Raw genomic sequence first — 19,943 nt, 5'->3', positions numbered from 1 at the left:
TCAGCACTGGGTCTTTCAGTAAGGCTTGAAAATTTCAGATGAGACCATTAATTCATCAGTAAAGGGCAGACATCAGGGGAGCAGTAGAGCTGTTTTCTCATAGAAGTCCATACGGTCAGAGCAGTCGGCCCCTGCTGGCCATTACAGAGAATGCAGGTTTAAGGCACTCCCACGATGAGTCTTTCACACCCATAAGCTGTGTCCATCTGATAAATACAGTCTGTGCCTTGTTTAACAGCGTTGTATACTGTAGACCTGACTTTTGGATCTTGGATAAATGGCTGCCAGCAGTGGAAGTGAACCTACAGCGGTGATTTAGATCAGGGCGTCATGACTGTGAAAAGAACCTCATAAAGGAACAGCAGTGGCAGGTAAAATGTTAAACATCACAGGTTTCCTCTAACAGATTCTGAGCCCCTGCTCGGTCTCAGTGAAGAAACACTGGCTGCTGGTGTGAAGTCATCCGTGAACAAAGAGCCGGCAGGGTGTGAGACGGTGAATAATCTCATGTCACGACGACCGAGATGCATTTCACTGCAGCCTCGGGCAAATTATCAGCACTCACCTTGTGGAGACGTAAGGTGGGGGGGACGTGTAGCCCGTCAGAGACGCTGCACAGACAAACCACAGAGAGGATGACTCTCAGGCAGCTTCACAGAGGTGGCCTAAATACTGAGCCGGGCTAATTTTAGATCAGGTCTTTGTGTTCAGTTTAACAGGATAAAAACGATTGCATTCATGAGGATGAGGAGAATTAAGATTTTCTTCTTTTCCTCACAGTGTTTGAGTTCTGAGAGACAAGCTGCAGTTTTCTCTGAATACCATTAGAGTAACTTTAATACAAAGCTGCCCTTTGTCAGAATTTCAAGGCACAGCCAAAGAGATCCAGTCACAGTCTTTATAGTTTCGCGTCTGTACACAATCACGGTGGATTTTAAATCAAACGATTAAGATGTGATTGAAGCGCAGACTTTTATCTCTTATTCAAAGAGTTTAGCTTAATATTTGCAAACGAAAACAAACTTGGCAACATTTAACCCAGTCAGGAATTTGAAGAGATGATAGATTTATGATTGTCAAGGTCTGTCAAAGAGAAACCACCATAAATGGAATCAAAAACAAGGCGCAAAGCACTGTTAACCTCAAGAACAAGAGCCTGAACGGCTATTTCAGCTGCTTTTCTGTTTGGTAGCCATCCTTTGATGAACTGGTTCATCTCACGGAAATATATACACTTTTTTCCCCCTTTGAGACTCAAAGTGAGTCACGTTGTTATATTCTCCTCTGCCCAAAAAAAGACCCCCACCAGCTTCACTCCATAAGAACTACATTCTCCCCCGTCTTTCCTTTTCTTTGCAGTAGTTTCTTCGATTTCTGCTGAAATCTGCACAGCGTGCGGTTTGGTGTTGACTCAAAATTTTCCCTGTTCAGAAAAGAGTGGGCAGCCAGCACTTAACCTGTGACGACAGTCTTCTCTGCTTTCACTGCCATTTGTAAAGTCTGGCTTTTACCTAAAGTGCCCGGCCTGCGGTGTTCACTTTAGAGCCGATCAAAATGTCAGACATTGTCTCAGCATGCGAGCCCGGAGGACAAAGAAGAAAAATATGCCGCATCTCAGCAAATCATCAGAAAATCACAATGAATATATGAAAACAGAAAAAGTGAACAAGTGATGTCTTGAGTTACAGAATAAAACTGAATCTACCAAATAACAGTTGAAGTGTGGTCACTTCCTGACCAGTGGAACCTCACCACAAGGGCCATTTAGTGGTTTTCAGGAGCCTCAACTTACATTATCCAGTCATCCATCACTCTTCTTCTACTTATTCAATTTAGGGTCACAGGAAGGCTGGAGCCTATCCCAGCTGTCCTCGGGCCAGTTAACCTAACATCAGGTCTGGACTGTGGGAGAAGCCGGAGAAAAACCACGGCGGTGCAGGGAGACTCCACCCAGAAAGGCCTCAGCAGCCCGGTGGCCACTCACCCAGGACCTTCATGGTACTGATCACCCCCCCAAGTGATGTGAAAAGTCAAGAATTCACTTTTAAATTATTTTTAAAAATATTTTCACCAAAGAAAATTAAAAAAATGAAATAAGGGGGACACATGAAAGCTAAATTTCACAATGAAGAGTTTTATTATACAAAACTTGACTATTTGTAGAAAATACAAATATCACTGAAGATGACGGGCGACGCCCATCGATCAGTGTTTTTAAGGCCTTCCATAAAACAACTCAACACCTTTTAAATGTTTATTTTACAAAACTTTTTTTTTTAGCAATTATGAAAAAGCCACGGTAGGTAGAAGCTGAGAGACTGATTTCTAACACATCATAGAATAAAGTCGAGTGTAGATACTACACACCTGCGTACAAAAATGCTGCTTCAGCCGAGCAGAACACCTGTAATTACAGCACAACATGGTTCAAACCACAAAATAAAAAGAAACATTAAAACTAATAAAAGACATTTTCTCCACAGAAATCAAGCCTCCAAACAAAGAGGAGACATCTGCAGGAAGTGTAGTGAAAGACATCATCTCAAGGAAACGATACACGGTTTAGACGTTCAACTATTTCAGACATCTGAAAAAGGTTTCAGATACTTCTGCGTTTCCTTTTCTCCACTTATTTTCCTTAATACTGTTATTTATTTGCATATGTACAAAAAAGGCACCAACACAGACAGGCTGAGAGGTCTGACCCTGAAAACTCATGTATAAAGGCTCTCTGAATCAAAAAGTGTTCACATCAGATTTCTCTGAAAGAAGAGAAGGTGTTTATATTTTGTTTGTTTTGGAAATCATGTATGAGAGGTGTGGATGATTAGATACTCCAAATATCAAATATTCTTTGAGTCTGTTAAAACAAAGAAAGGTAATTCCTGCAGTATGAAAGAGTTTTAAAGTGCTGAGTCACAAACACGCAAACAGCTGTCGCCACACTGAAAAACAAAGTCTGCTACTACAGCTGCTTAAAGACCAACGTCTGACCCCAGACATGTCATCAAGCTGGCTGCATGTGATGCTCAGCTGGCGACTGTAATAAATGAGATGATCACCACCAGGCTCAGTTTACAGGCAGAGTCCACAGTTTGTCTGTTTTTAGGTGGGACTGCGACTGTGAACGACTCCATGGAGATGCCTCACGCTCGCCTGAGAATGACAAGTTACCGCTTGGCTTACAGAGTCCATTGACACAGACGCTACACCGATCGCTGTTACTGAGTGAAGCAATGCAAGAACAAGGCCGCCATATTGTTCAGGAGGCTCTGGGCTTCTAATGCTTTACGTCTGTGAAGGAAGAGGCCTATGCATAATTAAAAATCATCAGAATTTGCTGAAATTTCAACTGATTTTCAAGCAGTTACAAAAGCTTGAATAGATTTACCAAATTTTAGAATCATAGCTGATTATTTTCAGCTCTGTTTTGATGTTAAATATAAAAGTGGGACTTCTCCATCATTGAATCCAGTTTATCTTCCTGTCAAGTACTTTACATGAAAGTTGCAGACGAGGGATTCAGTCTGAAGAGCTGGAGTCCACGATAGTCTTCTGACTTTATCTTTTAGGAATCTGCACACAAATCAGCAGTTATGTGAACAACGCAGTGCAGGTTAACATATTTATATATCCAGCTACATATTTAACTTTTTAACGCTCGACCGGGTAATTTAGGATGACCACAGCTGACGAGCCAGTTAACATCCTTTATATGTCATAATAAGACTTGTAGCACAGCTTTCATAATAGTATTATAAAAGGTGTTTATCCTTCCTGACATAAGCCAACATTAGCTTATTATAATGCCAGGACATTGATTTAAACAAAAAGTCAGATTAGAGGAAGGATTACTTATTGTTATCTAATCAAACATGTTTCTCAAACAGTAAAATCTGTTAAAAAGAAAAAAAAAGAAATATATATAATTGGTGCTTTGATTTAGCATCTGTTTCTTTGGAACACCACAGAGCTGAAAAACAACTTTGCTGTTTAGTATAATAATGTGATCCAAAGTCAGTCAGACCTCCTGAATAAGACGGCGGCAGCAGGGATGCATCGTGTAAGCCCCGATTTGGGATCTACATGTATCTAAGGCACACACAGATTTTTCAGCTGCTAGGAACGATTTTAGAAACATTAATCCCTCCATCAACAAAATTTAAAACCAGAACAATTAAAACCGACCTCATTACACGTCTTTTTTTTTTTTTCTCCAGAGGTTTGCGGGAAAGCAAAAACCCTTTCCCTGTGGAATTTCAGGTGCATTACTACAGGTGGCCACTAGGACAAACTGGCAGTAAGTCTGAGTGGAGGCAACTGAACAATTAAAAGCTCAAAGATCAAAAACGGGACCTCTGATTCAAGCGGATTGGTTGATTAAATTAAAGGGGCGGGATTAAAACTGAAAGGAACTGAACGTGAGTCACACCGAGGATTGAACACGAATATAACAAGCACCTCTGTGCAAAGACGTAACGCAACTCTCAGTGAGCGTTTCGCCTCTTGTGTGAGTTTTGTTTCGTGATGTGGATCAAACAATGTGATCGACAGACAGGAAGCAGAACTACAACTTGCTGTGGATAAAACAAGAAAAGCATCAATATCGCTGTGCGTTCGGTGTCTTGTGCCCTTGGATTAAAATCAAATGTGAGACATAAAACAGGCACCTTAGCTTTACGTTTCCTGAAATCAAACACGTCTCTGTGTGTCGCTGGATTTTTCTTTTTGAACCTGAGGAGCCGTTAATCTTAATGCTTCATTACTTTCCTGGCAGAGTTTCAGGTTTGAGTTTCTGTCCCTCTGTCGGCCCATCAGTGACTCTGCCGCTCCGACACGACATCCTGGAGGCGCTTCAGCAGCACATCTGGGCTGCTGCCGTTCTCCGGACACGCCCTCTTACTCGGGGAGTCGCATGCCGACGACATCATGACATCCCCCTCCATGTTGAAGGCTCTCTTCCTGCTCACGCAGCCCTGCCGGATCATCCGGTTGATGTCTGACAGCTCCTGCAGAGAGGAAAGGACACACTGAAGCATTGCTTCCATTTTATTTTTATAGTGTATTATTGTTAGTTATGAGTTTTAACTGCACTGTGCACTCTCACTATCTAATACTGTATTATCTAACACTTTCAGATAAAAAAAAGAAAAAAGAAAAAAAAAAAGAAATTTCATGGTGTGATTCAGACAAATTCATATTTGTGGATGATATGAATGATAAATGTTTTTTTTTTTTTTAAATCTAATCTGTAGAGGATATTTTCCTGGAAGGATTTTTGTAAATCTGGATTTATGTCCCAGCTGTACATCAGAGCTCTTAACACCCTCCCAACACACAAACAGCTATTGATAACGACAACAAACTAGTACAAAACCTTTCATGTATCCTGAGCAGTGTTTAAAACACTTTTTTAATAAACTGTGAGGCTGTTTCTACAGACCATCAACACTTTTTAAGACTTTGTTCTAGATGATGACTGATTACACTGATGAGACCAAGATTTAAATGAGACTAAAATTATCAACAGAAAGTTTAGGAGTTACAGGACCTTACTCGGCTGAAACGGTTAAATACAACAGTCTTTTAGAAGCAAAACCCACCACTCTGCAGCCATCTTTGAAATGCTTCTGGGCACTTATTGTGAAAGGGGAGAGACCCCCAACTATAAAATCACAAGAATATTAGAAGCACCTGCATATAATCATCACTACAATGTGAATCGAAAAAGATGACTAAAAAGTTTTGGGAAGTTAAACAACACTGAACAACAGACACTTCAGAGAAAAGTGTAAAACAACACATTTCTGTGTCCCAATCAGGCCGAGTGATACAACAGCTATGAAGCACAGAACTGTTTCATCCATTTGGCTCAGAGTCTTCGATGGATGTGCCGTCCTTTACAACCTTATAGAACTAACGGCACATTGTGTTTTATCGCAGATACAGCCCGGTCCTGTTACAGAGACTCTTTGGCGCCATGTGTGTGAGTGACAGTGTGTTCTTGCCTTAGACGGGCTGCTGTTTATCCTGTAGGTGTAGGAGTTCGGCGTGAGACAGCCTGCTGAGTTCTTGTGAGGGGAGACGTAGAGCGAGTGTCTCTGAGAGATCCGGCGAGGAGACAGAGGCTGAGCCCGGACCGACGGAAACGGAGAGAGAGGAGGAGCGTCCGCCTGGAGGAACCGACACAGCCACGTCAAACAAGAACAAACATTCACCCACGCAATAATATTGTTACCTTGGAGACAGGTAACGACAGGAGCGTACCCGGTTATCGCTGGTGGCGTATCGCAGAGCAAAGCTCTTCATCTTCAGGACGTACACAGTGTTGTAAAACTGGATGAGGTCACCACGCTCCTCCTCCCCTCCTGATTGGCTGCAGTTTAAGTTTCCCGAGTGCTGATTGGTTTTCTCTGCAGCTGAAGAGAAAAGCAAATTAACGGTTTTGAGTAATTTATCAAATATCGAGCACCACTTTTTCCTTCCTCATATCATCAGCTTTTCAGCCAGCTGCTTAAAGTCCTGCTTTTCTATCACTTAACTACATCGTTAATTTCCCTCCACTGTTTCCTCTTCCTGTCATATACCTAAATAGTGGGTTGAATCAATTTTTTACTTTGGGTGGCATAACACAAGCTCTAGTATCTCCTCCTTCGGTCTGATCATACTCGATGTCGTGTTTTTCCTCATGTATTAAAACAACTTTGTCATTTCTCTATTTCTTTCTTTATTGGGACGTTTTCGTGCATATTTTCAAAGCACTCGTGCCCCAGAATTAGACTGGTCAAATCCCCTCTGATGAGTCCTAATATGGGACCATAACTGAAATAATGTTAAAGCTAATTAGCATTTCTCTCAGTTAATCTAAGGCTGTAGGTTCTCAGCTGGAAAAGGGGGAACTGCCTGATCCAGGTGGGGAGGAAGGAGTAGGTGCTTTAGGTAGAGGAGATGAAGTCTAGCTGGGTGTTGTGCATGAGTGAGGGGAGAGTGAAGCCAGAGAGCTTCAGCTGTGGGCAGTGACCAGTGCACTTCCTATGGACGGTGTCTGGAAGGAGGAGCTCAGTTGAGACAGTTTGAGAATCTGAGATGTTTCCAGGTCTTAGTCAGATTTATCTACTGCAGTTTAAGTATTTTATGTTTGTACAGCATGAGTGTCGGCTGCTGGGGCAGATGGAGGTGGTAGAATACACACAGATGGATGTTCTCAGCTAATACATGTATATTTTTTATTCCCCTGAAGATAACACTATAGACTATATGTCTGATGAAAAGCATAAAAAAAGATGGATAACGTGTCAGCCATCAGAGCGCCATCTGTAAAAAGTCACAAGTTTACCTGAAGCTTTCAGCGTGTACAAATACATAAATAAATAATAGAGAATCCCTGACTAACCTCAAACATCTTAAAAGGTTAAATTCAGATATCAAACTGCTGTGCAGAAGATGCTGCCAGTTTTTAAATGCAACAACTGATTAGAAATGTTCATGAAATACGGCTGCCAATAAACACTGCTGCTTTGATGCTACATTAAAGCAAGTCATTATGAAACATATGTCTGTGAGAGCTTACATTCTCCACCCGAAACAGGATCCACCTCCATGTTTTCATCAGCCACCTGCTCTCTGGGAGTGCGACGCAGTAAGACGCTGCGGTACACCTACATGTATAAACACAGAGTGTAAGAGTGGAGCCTCTACAAACATAACATTACTGATTAAGAGAATCAGTAATTAGCTTGTGTTAAAGGGGTTTCTCACGTGGCTGTTGGCCTGCGGCTGGCTGCGGTAACATTTCATGATGTCCTGGAAGGTGTGAGTGTCTTTGGTGATCTACAAGGAAGGAAGGAAGGAAGGAAGGAAGGAGTCAAGAGATGTACAAACAAAATTGATTTCTTAAACTAGACGCCCTGTTCCTTCTAGTAAGTTGTTCTGGAGAAATATCACGTTAATACACAGGTGATTCTAAACTCAGGTATCCTTACCTCTACTACAAGCACATGTTTCTTTTGTTCTAGTAGTTGAATTTCCAGCAGTGGAAAAGAAACTTGGGCTCAATTATGAAAAGAACAAATGAACAGGATACATACACACTACTGCGATGATGTGACACAGTTGATGCTGCTCAAACTTTCAGCTGGGCTTCATTTGCAAGGTTAGTAACAGCCTGCATGTATTAAATGTATTCTCCATCGGAGAAACTATACTGACAGCTAAGACAGCTAAAGGATAAAATGTTGTGAATAAACTGTCTGCTTTTCTCTGGCTGACTCAGCCTGGTTTTCCTGCAAAACAGTGCTAAAATGCCAGAAAGACATTTCCCAGCAAGCCAGCGCAGCAGCCTCAGGCGGTTTAAAAACAGCTGCCATACGTTCTTCTTAATTAAATGTGAAGCTTTTCTCCAGGTTCTCACCTTGGAAATGATGTAAATGCTGCACAGCAGCAGCTGGTCGAGGTGCCGGTCCTTCATCAGATCGGTACAGTGGACCAGAGAGTGCTCGAAACAAGTCCAGATTTTCCCTCGCAGATCGGACGAGATGTCCAGCTTCACACACAAATCCCTCAGACGTACGCTAGCCAGGTGATACACCTGCAAGGGCAGAGGGACGAGATTTATATGTCCTGCAAATTTCATAATTCATCATTTCCAGCTGCTGTACAAGTAGAAAAATAAAATGTCAAAGATAAATGTATGGAGGGCAGTGGCTAATGCAGCTCATGTTACTCGAGTAAACATCTTAAAACTGAAAAGTATTTAGTTCTTACTTATTTTCATATTCAGAGAGAATGAAACTGTATTACTCTAACCACCAGTGTAATGCATGACATACAAAGTTCTGATCAAAGATCTGAAAGAGACATTTTATGTGAACAAAAATACAAATAAAAAAGGGCTCTGTTTTTTTTTTGAGCGGGAAGGAGGAAAAAGAAATCAAGAGATTAAATCTGAATTGTTGGTTGTAGCTCTAGTGGGATGTTTATCATCTAAACTGGAACCTGTATTATGTTCTGCACATTTTAAGGTTTATTTATTAACGCGTTTCTTTCCCAGACAAAAAGAGTAGAGTGATCAGGTTATAGAAACATAAAAATATCAAATTCTAAATTCTTAAATTTATAACTAGAGATTTTTATGAAACCAGCCTGTCGTAAAATGTCACACTCCTTTCACAGTCTGTACCTTCCTGAAGAAGAGAGCGAGTGATCCTGTGCGTCTCGGTCGTCCATTTCCTGCTTGGGTATCAGAGGTCGTGGCAACGGCGGTGGGCCGGCTCGGGGAGGCAGTCAGCAGGAACTGAGCCGTGATGGGAGCAGAAGAATCACACGGCTGAACCGGGATCAGCGTGATGGTGCGGTCAGTGTTATTTGTACCTGCAGATATTCCCACAAACAGATGTTTAGCAGGAAAAACCAACTGCCTGAACGTTTATGTGGACTTATTTTAGCAAAGAAAACTATCAGCATGTCAGGGATAGAGGCTTAAATCCATGTCCAGCATCAGAGCAAGGTACTAACACCGTCTCAGTTTGAGGGTTTGACCTTCTTCTGTATGGAGCCTGAATACTCTGTGTAAAGAAATGCAAATGCGAATGCTCCAAGTCTCTGTTTTTGGTGGCAGTTCAGCTTATTCAGTGCCAGGGAGGTTTAAAAAAAGAAATAAATAAAATATGTAATTTTATCCTGTTTTGGCTGATGATGCAACCATGACAACAGTGAAACAGGAATGGTGTAAGGTGTAAGCACCTGGCAGTGGGATACTCAGGACGGTGGTTTGTGTCCCCTGTCCTGCGATCTTCAGGGTGCTGCTTGTGCCAAAGGTCAGCCTCTTTGCTGGAGAGGACATTGGGCTTAAGCCGGCGTTCAGGCCTGGTGACGGAGCTGGTGGGTCGTCACCGAAGAGACGCCGTTTCGCGCTGCCAGCTGCAGGAGAGCTGTACCTGTCATGTACGGACAGTGGAGAGGGAGGGACATCTGGAAGAGGTGAAGAGAAAACAAAAAATTTAACATTAAGTTACAAAAACAACCTGAAGACCCGCCCGGCTTAGAGACCCACCTTTACGGGCGCTGCCCAGGCCGGACCTGAACTCCCTGATGCGGGGATGGATGATGGGTGAGAGGGCCACCATGGGCAGGTGGGACTGCCCTCCACTGACAGAACAAGATCCAGAAGCAGAACCTGTGTCAAGACTGGAGGAAAAATTCACCTGCAGAAAGAGATGAGATTTAGTGTTTATTGAAGACTTCTCTAAACAGAGTTTTACATGTTTTTCTTTCCTACTCTTGGCTCTTCATATCAATTAGAGTGACACACAAGCCCCGCCCACCTGTTAGTTATGCATTTCAACTGCACTGTGCACTCCCAACTTCCTGAATCTGATATGCTCTTATCTAATACTGTATTATCTAACACTTTCAGATAAAAAAAAAAAAAAGAGAGAAATTTCATGTTGTGATTCAGACAAATTCATATTTGTGGATGATATGAATGGTAAATGTTTTTTCAACTTGAAAGTTGACAGTTACAGAGAAAGTAACATTTTCCCCCCATACAATTGATGATCTCAGGAGCTGCACCAAGTTCTCAACATGTGATTCATGCAAAGCTGCTCCAGTAGAGTCCAAAGATAAAATTATGAAGCTGGAAATTAGTCTAATAGCTCCCACTTCAGTGATTTCCTATGTAAATCTTTCTTCACTTGCCTCTTGGCCTCATAGTCTTCACCAGTATCGTGTTTATGGGACTGATCCTCTTTATGATGAAAAATTAGACTTGAGACATTTTATGTTTATTAAAATTTCTATTTGAGCCTTTAGAGACAAATTATGCAAAGCACATTGAGAGAGCTTGTATTTCTAGACAGTTTGGAGGTTTTTATCAATATTATAATTATTATGGATTATGTGTGTTCCTCTGACCTCCTCCACTGTGGGAACCTTGTTCCCTGCAGCCTGCAAGGCGCTCCACAGGGCAGAGTCTGTGGTCCACGCCCTGCACTCCAGAACCTGCTCCTCGATGGAGTTCAGATGTTTCACCATGTCTCTGGACAGGCCCTCCTCGGAGCGGATAAACACCTCGATCACCTGTGCACACAAACACACTAAATCAATCCAGAGTGGTGAAAAACCCCAAACTGCTTGGGGAGAGGACAGGTTTTATTTACTCATCAATCCGGAAACAGGAGCTGTTCATTTAAACATCTGTACTGCATCTGGTTTAATGACTTTAAGCAGATGCAACACAGATGGAAATTGATTTTAGTGGTCTAGATATTTTTTTTTTTAACCCTTTATTCAGCAAAGGTTGTGTGTGTGTGTGCGCGTGTGCTCTAAGCGTCTATTACCTTAAAGAAGTAGAAAGGAACCTGTTTGAAGACACTGATGATCCAAGGAAAGGTCCTCTGGGAGCTGTAGGCGAACAGCACCACCTCCAGACAGCACGCCATCAGGGAACAGTGGAAGATATCCTGCTCCAGCAAAACCTGACAACACAAACACACCTTTAAACTTGAGCCAGAGACTCTACAGACATCTGTGTTAGCATTCTTCTGTGTTTTCACTACAGTCTGGCTTGCTGCCCGGGTTTTGGGGGTGCTCGATATAAATTAGCTGCGTCTTCGATCCGTGCATCTCATCCAGTAGTTGACAACTGCATAATCGTTTTTGTGACTGACATATGAGTGAGAAACACTGAGTCTGATGCTACTACGCAACATAAATTTATATTTAATTATACACACAGGTATAATTAGAGATAGAGATACATACAGGCCTCATCAGATGAGGAATGATGTCAGTGTTGTGTGGAGAACAATCTACGTTGAGGTAGGATAGTAAAAATGACTTGTGGTGTGCGAGTGGCTCATTATTGTATGAAACACGCTCTGACTGCTGCTTACGCTCATGTCTCTGCCAGGCAGCCGTCTGGTCTCCTGGACCATGACATTCTCCAGGATCTTGTAGTAGAGGATCTCAGCCAGCTTTAGACGGTTCTCTGCAAAGTCTGGAACAAAAGACACACATGCATTTATGCTTTACAGGGATTTTGGTGAGTCTGACAGCCAGCATAGTTTAATTAATACCATTTTAATTCATACTGCAGAAAAATGATTCAGTGATCGGAGTAGAAAAGTGCACAACAGTGAGATTCCATTAGTCATCACCAAAAACCTCTCGTCTGTTAAACACTGAAGACACCTCTCCTCAAACCACCGTCTGTGTTCTACCTATATGAGAGCCAGGCGTGTCCTCCAAGTCGTTGGTGTAATGTTCTTTGAAGGTTTGTCCCAGTGTCTTCACTCGGGTCAGTATGGACTCTGTGGGATCTCTGGAGCAGGACCTTCAATAAGAACAAAGGCAAAACAAATGTTTTTACATTATTGAGTATAGAAAACACCACAAAGGGACTGAGTGATACTGGTTTCAGGATCATGCGTCTTATGAAAAACGCATTATTGTAACATTTGTTTCTGTAAACTCTTGTGTTATTCTTGGTTATGTCTCGTGCTTTCATCTACTGGAGGATGTAACTGTGACTCAAAAGAAATGTTCAAAGGATTTTTAATGATTCAGAAATATATGAAAATAGATCCATGGTAACTGAATGCTTACAGTCCATTTCACTAATATTCAAACTCTTGTTTTTTTATTTATCTTAAATGATACATGAATTGCCACTAAATATTAAATACTTAATAATATTACTACTACTACTACTACTACTACTACTACTAATAATAATAATAATAAATATTAGCCTTTTTTAAAAATCTGTCTGAGAATTCAAGCTTTTCAAGATGAGGATTTTCTCATCTTACATTTCCCTACCTGCAGGCTAATCAGGGTGATGTTGTAGTTATCTACAGTATCATTCAGCTGAGTAATGACACCTTTCATTGTGTAGTACAATGGACCGCAGCTTCAGTGTCTTACACTGCAGCTGATAACAGATATCCTAATCCTCCTGGCACAATCACACCAAAACAAACCGGTTCATTTCCTGCTATACTGAGTTCATTAGCTAGCAACTGGAGTCCAAAATGGTAGAGTAGGAACAGGATGCTGGTGAAACTTACATATGGTAGCATTTCATAAACAATTTAAGAAACTCCTACTACATGCACATGCCCCACATTGCTCTGACCCCTCCCACCACAAGGTTCAAAGACTCTACAGACAAGAGGAGGTGGGGATCAAAGAGTCCTGCTCAAAACACCCTGACAGAAAAACTAAAAATGACTGAGTCAAACAATTTTACTCATAAAACCACAGACTAATGATCATGATTGAATCACTTTTTCTCCTTTTTCCTCTCTTTACTCACACTGTTAAATCTACAGTATACAGTCTTTCTCCTCTAATTTAAATGTATTCCTTTCACTATTTTCATGCTCAAGATAAGTACAGTACAGTACGAGTCTGAAGTTTGGACACACTTTCACTGGTGCTGTAGTTCTGCAAAGACAAATAAAAAGAAGAAAAAAGACTGACTTGAAGATCTGCATCAGATGGTCACTGGGGGCCGTCCTTAAACCAGCCACCATGCTCTGCAGCCTGCTGACACTCTGTGTCGCCGAGGAGACGGGAGTGACGAGCAGGTCCTTCTCCTTCAGGTACACTCGTCCGGTCAGAGGGGTGGAGGGGGCGAGAGAGGCAGACTGCATAGAGAGAGGGAGAGAGTAAATTTCCTTGAAGTAACACCATAATGGTTTTTTCCATCTCTGTGACTTTTTATTGAGTTCGCTGATCCAGGTTTGAATCAAAGAAGGATCACACTTTTTGTAGTTGAGCTTTAGATTGCTGCTTCATATCAGATCTACTCCTTTGTTGGCTGCTTTTAAATCCGTGCTTAAAGACAAAATAGTTCATCCTGGGCTGGGCCCATTTATTCTTTATTTAAACTACATTAAAAGTAAAAGCAGTGGTTTTCCTGTTATTCCTTTTATTTTCTTAGTAATTTACTAACATTGGTCAATAATTGTTGCTTTAATACAAACTTTATCAAATGGATTTTGCATTCACCTCGCACTTTATTATGAAAACCTCGATTATTTAAATCGAAAATCACTTTTTCTTCTCAGTCTTATGTTTGATTTACTGGTGACCTGGTATTTTCTGGCAGGTGTTTCAAATCTTTTGTTGGTGACTATACCTTCAGTGTGTGTTGTTAATGGTGTGTGTGTGTGTTTACCTTCTCCACATGTTGCTGCAGCTGTTGGCTGGCAGGTGGCTCCTGAACGATCTTCCTTGGAGTTCCGATCTCCTCGTCGGCATCGGCTCCCAGAAACACTCGCTCATCGAAGTCTCCCACCGTCAGCACATACTCCTCATACTCCCTGTTTATGGCTTTACTGCAAACACACACATAAATGGATCTACATTTCTAAAACAGAAAGAAGAGGGAAGAGCACAAGCTGTTTTCTGTTCTCTTGTTGCTCACTTGTTATCGATGAAGTTCTGAGGATCCAAGAGTTCAGTCAAAAGCTCATCGTGACCTTTCAGGATCTGATTGGTGAGAAATGTGAGGTAGCAGCAGATTGGAGGGAAACAAAATTACTGCTTGAAAAAAATTAAAAATAAATAATGAAAAAAGCTGGAAAAGAACTAATGATTAAACACATGTATGCATGTGTTTAGGATAAATCGAATGCACCTGTTTCTGAAAGAGCTTCTGTATGTAAGGTTTGAAGTAGTGCTGCTTGATGCCTTTAGCCTCCACCACCAGCCCGTCGTGGAGCTCGCACAATCTCTCCAACACACATGGAGGAGGCTCATCAGAGGAAATATGTCCATCAGCACGGTACGCAGCAGGCAGACCTGCACACAGACACACAAATGAACCAATGTACTGTGAGGGTACTGGAGCAACAACAGCCTGTTCCAAAAAGCAGGTTTAGTGAAAACTCTGAGCTACTCGATCCTAAGATTACATTTTCTGCTTGATAAAACCTGATTTTAGATTTTGTGATCCTCAGCTGCTCAGAGTTTATTCCCCAAACTGAATTTCCCGAGAAGCAAATCAGTGTCTCACTGTACAAACGTAAAACACTGATCATATAAAAGGAATTTGTCATGTTGTGATTAATCGCCCTGATGTAACATTTCTGATCACAGCTGTAAAAGTGTAAACAATGATCAGCTGTTTAGGAAACAAAAACCTGAGGAGTTAATCAATGTAGAGCTTTCTGGGAATGCATTGTGGAAAAGATAACACATAACTGAAAGTTTTAAAAATCGGTCTTGCAATTAGTCTAAAAACGCTTTGAGACAACCACACAGGTCCCCCACCTCTGAACGTCGGGTTGATGAGGTCTTTCCTGTTGGCACAGAGCAGAGCATTTCCAAACACCAAGTCCAGACAGCAGAGAAGCAGGTGGTACGAGTTCACCAGGTCATCCCCAATCATACGGAAGTTCCCTTCACAAACAGAAACACACAGTTACATCATATATCACGGCTGTAATGAATAATAATTATTTTAGTAGCTGTATTTAAAGAAACTAAAACGGAGAAAAAAATTTAGCACATAATTATTTGTGAAATCAGTTATTCGAAAATGTAAAGTGTCCTTTCAAGCTTAGTTGTGGGTACCTTTAGTGTAGACAAACAGAGTCCAGCAGAACTTGAACACATCACTGATGTGACAGGGCAGCCGCCTGCAGACCCAGAGAGAGGACACGGTCATGCTGTGTGTATTGACTAAATGTGACAACGAGAATAAAATCTCTGCGTTTCCAGACTGAAGGCTGGTGACTAAGTGTGTGGTCAGAGTAACTAACCAGAGGCAAAGATGGTATGAGACAAGATCACAAAAAACAAAACAAAAACGACCCTGTGTCCAAAATCAAATGTGTTCTATCTTTCTGGTATGAGCTGCTGTTGACAGGAGGAAAGCATACCTCTGATAAACAGGAGAGCTTTTAAGAGAATTTGTCCTCTGTGATGTTCATACGGCTACATGAATTAACCAGCATTAGTGAAATTTAGGACTAAAAGGACGTCCTGTCCTCTCTGGGCTTAAAGTCACCAATAAAGTGAATTTGTGAAATTTACAGAAGCTTCTGCTAAAGACAGCCCATGTTTAGCATGGAACTACGCATTTAAATAAAGTGAGAATCCCTTCATTATTATTGCTCAGGTGCTTTTTTTACATGAAGCTCTAAAATACATTCACTACAAAATTAAATCTATAGTAAGCAAATTTATAGCTAAGCAGTGTCGAAAACTGAATGTACTTTAATATAATTTGCACTGCAAAGTCAGGCATCAGAAGGATTTAAAGCAAACACCTTCAAACTTAAATCTTAATACTTTAGATATAGAACTTTACAAGAATGTTAACCAAGGGTTAGACCAGCAGCTCCGTGTGTGTTACCTGTGCTTCCTGCTGCGTGGTTGCCGTGGCGGGTCGGTTCCCTGCGGATTCTGAAACATGTCCATGAAGATGGGTTCAAACTTGCGGAAAATCACCGTGGAGACCTCAAAGTTGCGTTCCAGGCGCTCCATTCGGAGCCTGAAGTCCTGCGAGAGCTTGGACATGTCGGCCCACTTCCTCATCTTGGAGAAGAACTGGATCAGACTGAGGAAGGGACAGAACAAGCAGAAGTGTACATGTTCAAACACAAAACAATGGAGGATAGGCTCCCATTAAAACTTAACTGGAAATGTTGTAACACACTTTTTAAAGGATTTCAGTTTGTAAACATTCATCGTTTATGGTCACATTTTTCTACAGATAATACAGAAAAATCTTTCACTTTCTGTGTTATCTGTAAAGAAGACATTGAATCTGAGTCTTTTCTTCACCATCAGTCATCTAAAACCAGGTAAGTTACCACCTCATAATTTATTCGGCACACTGATGTTTTCACTGCTTTATCAGTTGCTACATTTTTCTTAAACTGCACAGTCAGGTCGCGCAGAGCTGACAGAGATTCACCTGAGTTTCGAGGAGCGAAGAATCCTGGTCAGCGAGACACAGTTTCCCTCCATCAGCCCTTTGCCCACTGTGGGAGTGGACCCCTTCCTGCACGCTGAATACAGCGAACATGCTAGCCAGTGTACAACATCTCCCTGCAGAGAAACAGCAACACAACATTTACACATCTGTCTTTGATACATAACATAAACAGAAAGCTTTGTGATCAAACAGCTGCGTGATGCACAATCATATTCATCTTTTTAGTCAAGAAACATCAAACTGATCAGAAAACATTTTGCTGTTACAGCTTCATAAATATGAATTAGGAATCAACATTATACTTATAAGAGTGTGTCTGTGTTTTTTAAAAATATCCTTTCCTGCTTTTATCCATGTTTAAATTTTTGGATTCTACTTAAGTTTTAATAATAATAAATTTTATTTAAAAGCACCTTTCAAAACACTCAAGGACACTTTACAGAACAAATAAGACAAGCATGAAAACAGGAAATGAACACAATAATGAAACAAAGTTTAAGAGCATGGAGTAGTTACACAGAGTAGGCTATCTTTGCATGACTCACGGTTTCAAATAATTCCCATTTATTGTTTTTCATTTTAATTTTCAATAAACAACATTGCCATGAATTTTATGCATTTAAATGAATAAAAAAAATCTAAAATTTCATCAGTGGTGCATCCCTATACCACAAGCACTCTTTAAATTACTGCACAGCTTTACCCACCCACACTAGTACAGGGAGTGCAGAATTATTAGGCAAGTTGTATTTTTGAGGAATAATTTTATTATTGAACAACAACCATGTTCTCAATGAACCCAAAAAACTCATTAATATCAAAGCTGAATGTTTTTGGAAGTAGTTTTTAGTTTGTTTTTAGTTTTAGCTATTTTAGGGGGATATCTGTGTGTGCAGGTGACTATTACTGTGCATAATTATTAGGCAACTTAACAAAAAACAAATATATACCCATTTCAATTATTTATTTTTACCAGTGAAACCAATATAACATCTCCACATTCACAAATATACATTTCTGACATTCAAAAACAAAACAAAAACAAATCAGCGACCAATATAGCCACCTTTCTTTGCAAGGACAAGGCAGCTCTGAAATATGGCCAAACTGGTGGCAAGTGGCATCTTGGCAGCTGCACGCTTGACTTTTCTCAGTTCATGGGCAGTTATTTTGCGCCTTGGTTTTTCCACACGCTTCTTGCGACCCTGTTGACTATTTTGAATGAAACGCTTGATTGTTCGATGATCACGCTTCAGAAGCTTTGCAATTTTGAGACTGCTGCATCCCTCTGCAAGATATCTCACTATTTTTGACTTTTCTGAGCCTGTCAAGTCCTTCTTTTGACCCATTTTGCCAAAGGAAAGGAAGTTGCCTAATAATTATGCACACCTGATATAGGGTGTTGATGTCATTAGACCACACCCCTTCTCATTACAGAGATGCACATCACCTAATATGCTTAATTGGTAGTAGGCTTTAGAGCCTATACAGCTTGGAGTAAGACAACATGCATGAAGAGGATGATGTGGACAAAATACTCATTTGCCTAATAATTCTGCACTCCCTGTATACAAGAACAGGCTTGACATAAACAAGTTAAGCGTCTTTATGTTTATAAAAAAAAAATTCATGACCAAGGTCAGTGGTAACAATACGTTTCCCCCTTTTTGTTATTCAGTCCAAACCCTGATATGACCAAAGACTGTGGTTCTGGACAGTAGTTACATTCAATAAATAAAACATTACGATTACTCTAGTGTCTACTTTATCAGAAACTCACGCCATCACAGCAACCCAAACAATAAACAACATATGACAACAACAGCTCAACAAAATAAATGCCAAATAAATCTATATACGCTGTCTTTAGTCTCATCTATTTTTAGTTTATTATATTGTATAAATTTAGCTTGATCCAGCTGATACCTGCTGTAGCACCAAAGCTTCCCTTGGACATTAAGTATTTTGCATTACAGAGGCTGAAACCAGGGGTGACTCTGACACAGGAATAAATCAGCACGATCATTTTACTGGCAATATAATTAGTTCATAAACAGTGGCGATCGACTAACCGGTGCGACTCCAGCGTGGAAAGTAAAAACAGAGCCCTTTAACTGCTGTATTCGTGTCCGGGTCTAGCATTCACTACACATGAAAATTAATCTACAGTAATGAGCTTAGCAGGAGTCTGACTCAATAAACAGCTACTGACTATTTAGAGGACATTATTCACCTCCAGAGTATATGTATTCCATATGGCAGTAAAGTTGTCCATAGCTTCTGTGGCCGTCTGTTCGTCCATGTTCAGCTCCTGACACAACGTCTCCAAACTCCTCCGCACCGAGCTCTCCTCCATCCTGCTCGACTCCGAATCCGAAGACTCTTCGCCCCGCATCCGCGACAGGTATAATTTCAACCTGAGTTCAAATCTAAAAACCAAAACACAGCGCCCCTCTTTCCCACTGCCAAACAACACAGCCCACCAACTTGTTCAGGACACAACAACTTCCGTTATCAGTCCCCCACAATGCAGCGCGTTGGCGCGAAAACTTCACGACCCGGACCAATCAGAGGCGAGGGGAGCGTCGGTCCTGAGCTGTTCGCCCAACCCCCTGTCACAAGCTGAAAGCTCGTGCTCAGCAGAAAGCTCGTGCTCAGCAGACGCTCTGGCTCTTTGCTTTCAGCAAATTAATGTTCAGTTAATTTATTTTAAATTTTGATTATTGGTAGTGATGGGTAGATGAGGCCTCGTGAAGCGTTTCAGCACATTCCCCAAACTGTATCGATACTGTGTCGACACAGTGTTGCTGTTTTGCTCCATACTGTCACCTGCTGGACTTTAAGTATCATTGCAGGCAACTTACTTGAGACTCACAACAGGCACTGATTCAATGACCTAGTCATACTTGTATACACTGTGAGGTATTGTACTTTCCATGGAATCATTTTATATTTTTTACATTGCAAATATTGTAGACATCTTTAAAAT

General features: G+C 41.1%; 1 protein-coding gene across 1 annotated transcript; it reads right to left on the bottom strand.

The window, feature by feature from the left end:
* Positions 1 to 2,114: 2,114 nt before the first annotated feature.
* Positions 2,115 to 19,491, bottom strand: rbl1 (retinoblastoma-like 1 (p107)). Its single transcript, XM_082534290.1, has 22 exons — positions 19,188 to 19,491; positions 16,934 to 17,067; positions 16,370 to 16,573; positions 15,586 to 15,650; positions 15,283 to 15,411; positions 14,648 to 14,811; positions 14,435 to 14,499; positions 14,186 to 14,345; positions 13,486 to 13,652; positions 12,222 to 12,334; positions 11,895 to 11,998; positions 11,340 to 11,477; positions 10,915 to 11,079; positions 10,052 to 10,202; positions 9,742 to 9,969; positions 9,179 to 9,369; positions 8,411 to 8,587; positions 7,759 to 7,830; positions 7,571 to 7,658; positions 6,268 to 6,419; positions 6,009 to 6,173; positions 2,115 to 5,009 (listed from the first exon to the last, which is right to left on the bottom strand). Exons 1-22 carry the CDS (start codon positions 19,347 to 19,349, stop codon positions 4,815 to 4,817), a joined length of 3,189 nt encoding a protein of 1,062 aa, XP_082390416.1. The 5' UTR covers positions 19,350 to 19,491; the 3' UTR covers positions 2,115 to 4,814.
* Positions 19,492 to 19,943: the final 452 nt, after the last annotated feature.

Source organism: Aulonocara stuartgranti, assembly GCF_965226115.1.
Source record: "Aulonocara stuartgranti genome assembly, chromosome: 5".
NCBI classification, from domain to species: Eukaryota; Metazoa; Chordata; class Actinopteri; order Cichliformes; family Cichlidae; genus Aulonocara; species Aulonocara stuartgranti.
Note: the sequence above shows the minus strand (reverse complement) of the source record. Positions and strands in the feature narration are given on the sequence as shown.

What these genes read in the sequence shown, in the direction of transcription:
- rbl1 (XM_082534290.1), bottom strand. Translation starts at nt 19,349, where the DNA reads ATGCGGGGCGAAGAGTCTTCGGATTCGGAGTCGAGCAGGATGGAGGAG. An exon ending in CCTGAGTATCCCACTGCCAG is followed by an intron (nt 9,370 to 9,741) that starts GTGCTTACACCT and finishes GAATATCTGCAG; the next exon opens with GTACAAATAACACTGACCGC. An exon ending in TAAACAGCAGCCCGTCTAAG is followed by an intron (nt 5,010 to 6,008) that starts GCAAGAACACAC and finishes TCCTCTCTGCAG; the next exon opens with GAGCTGTCAGACATCAACCG.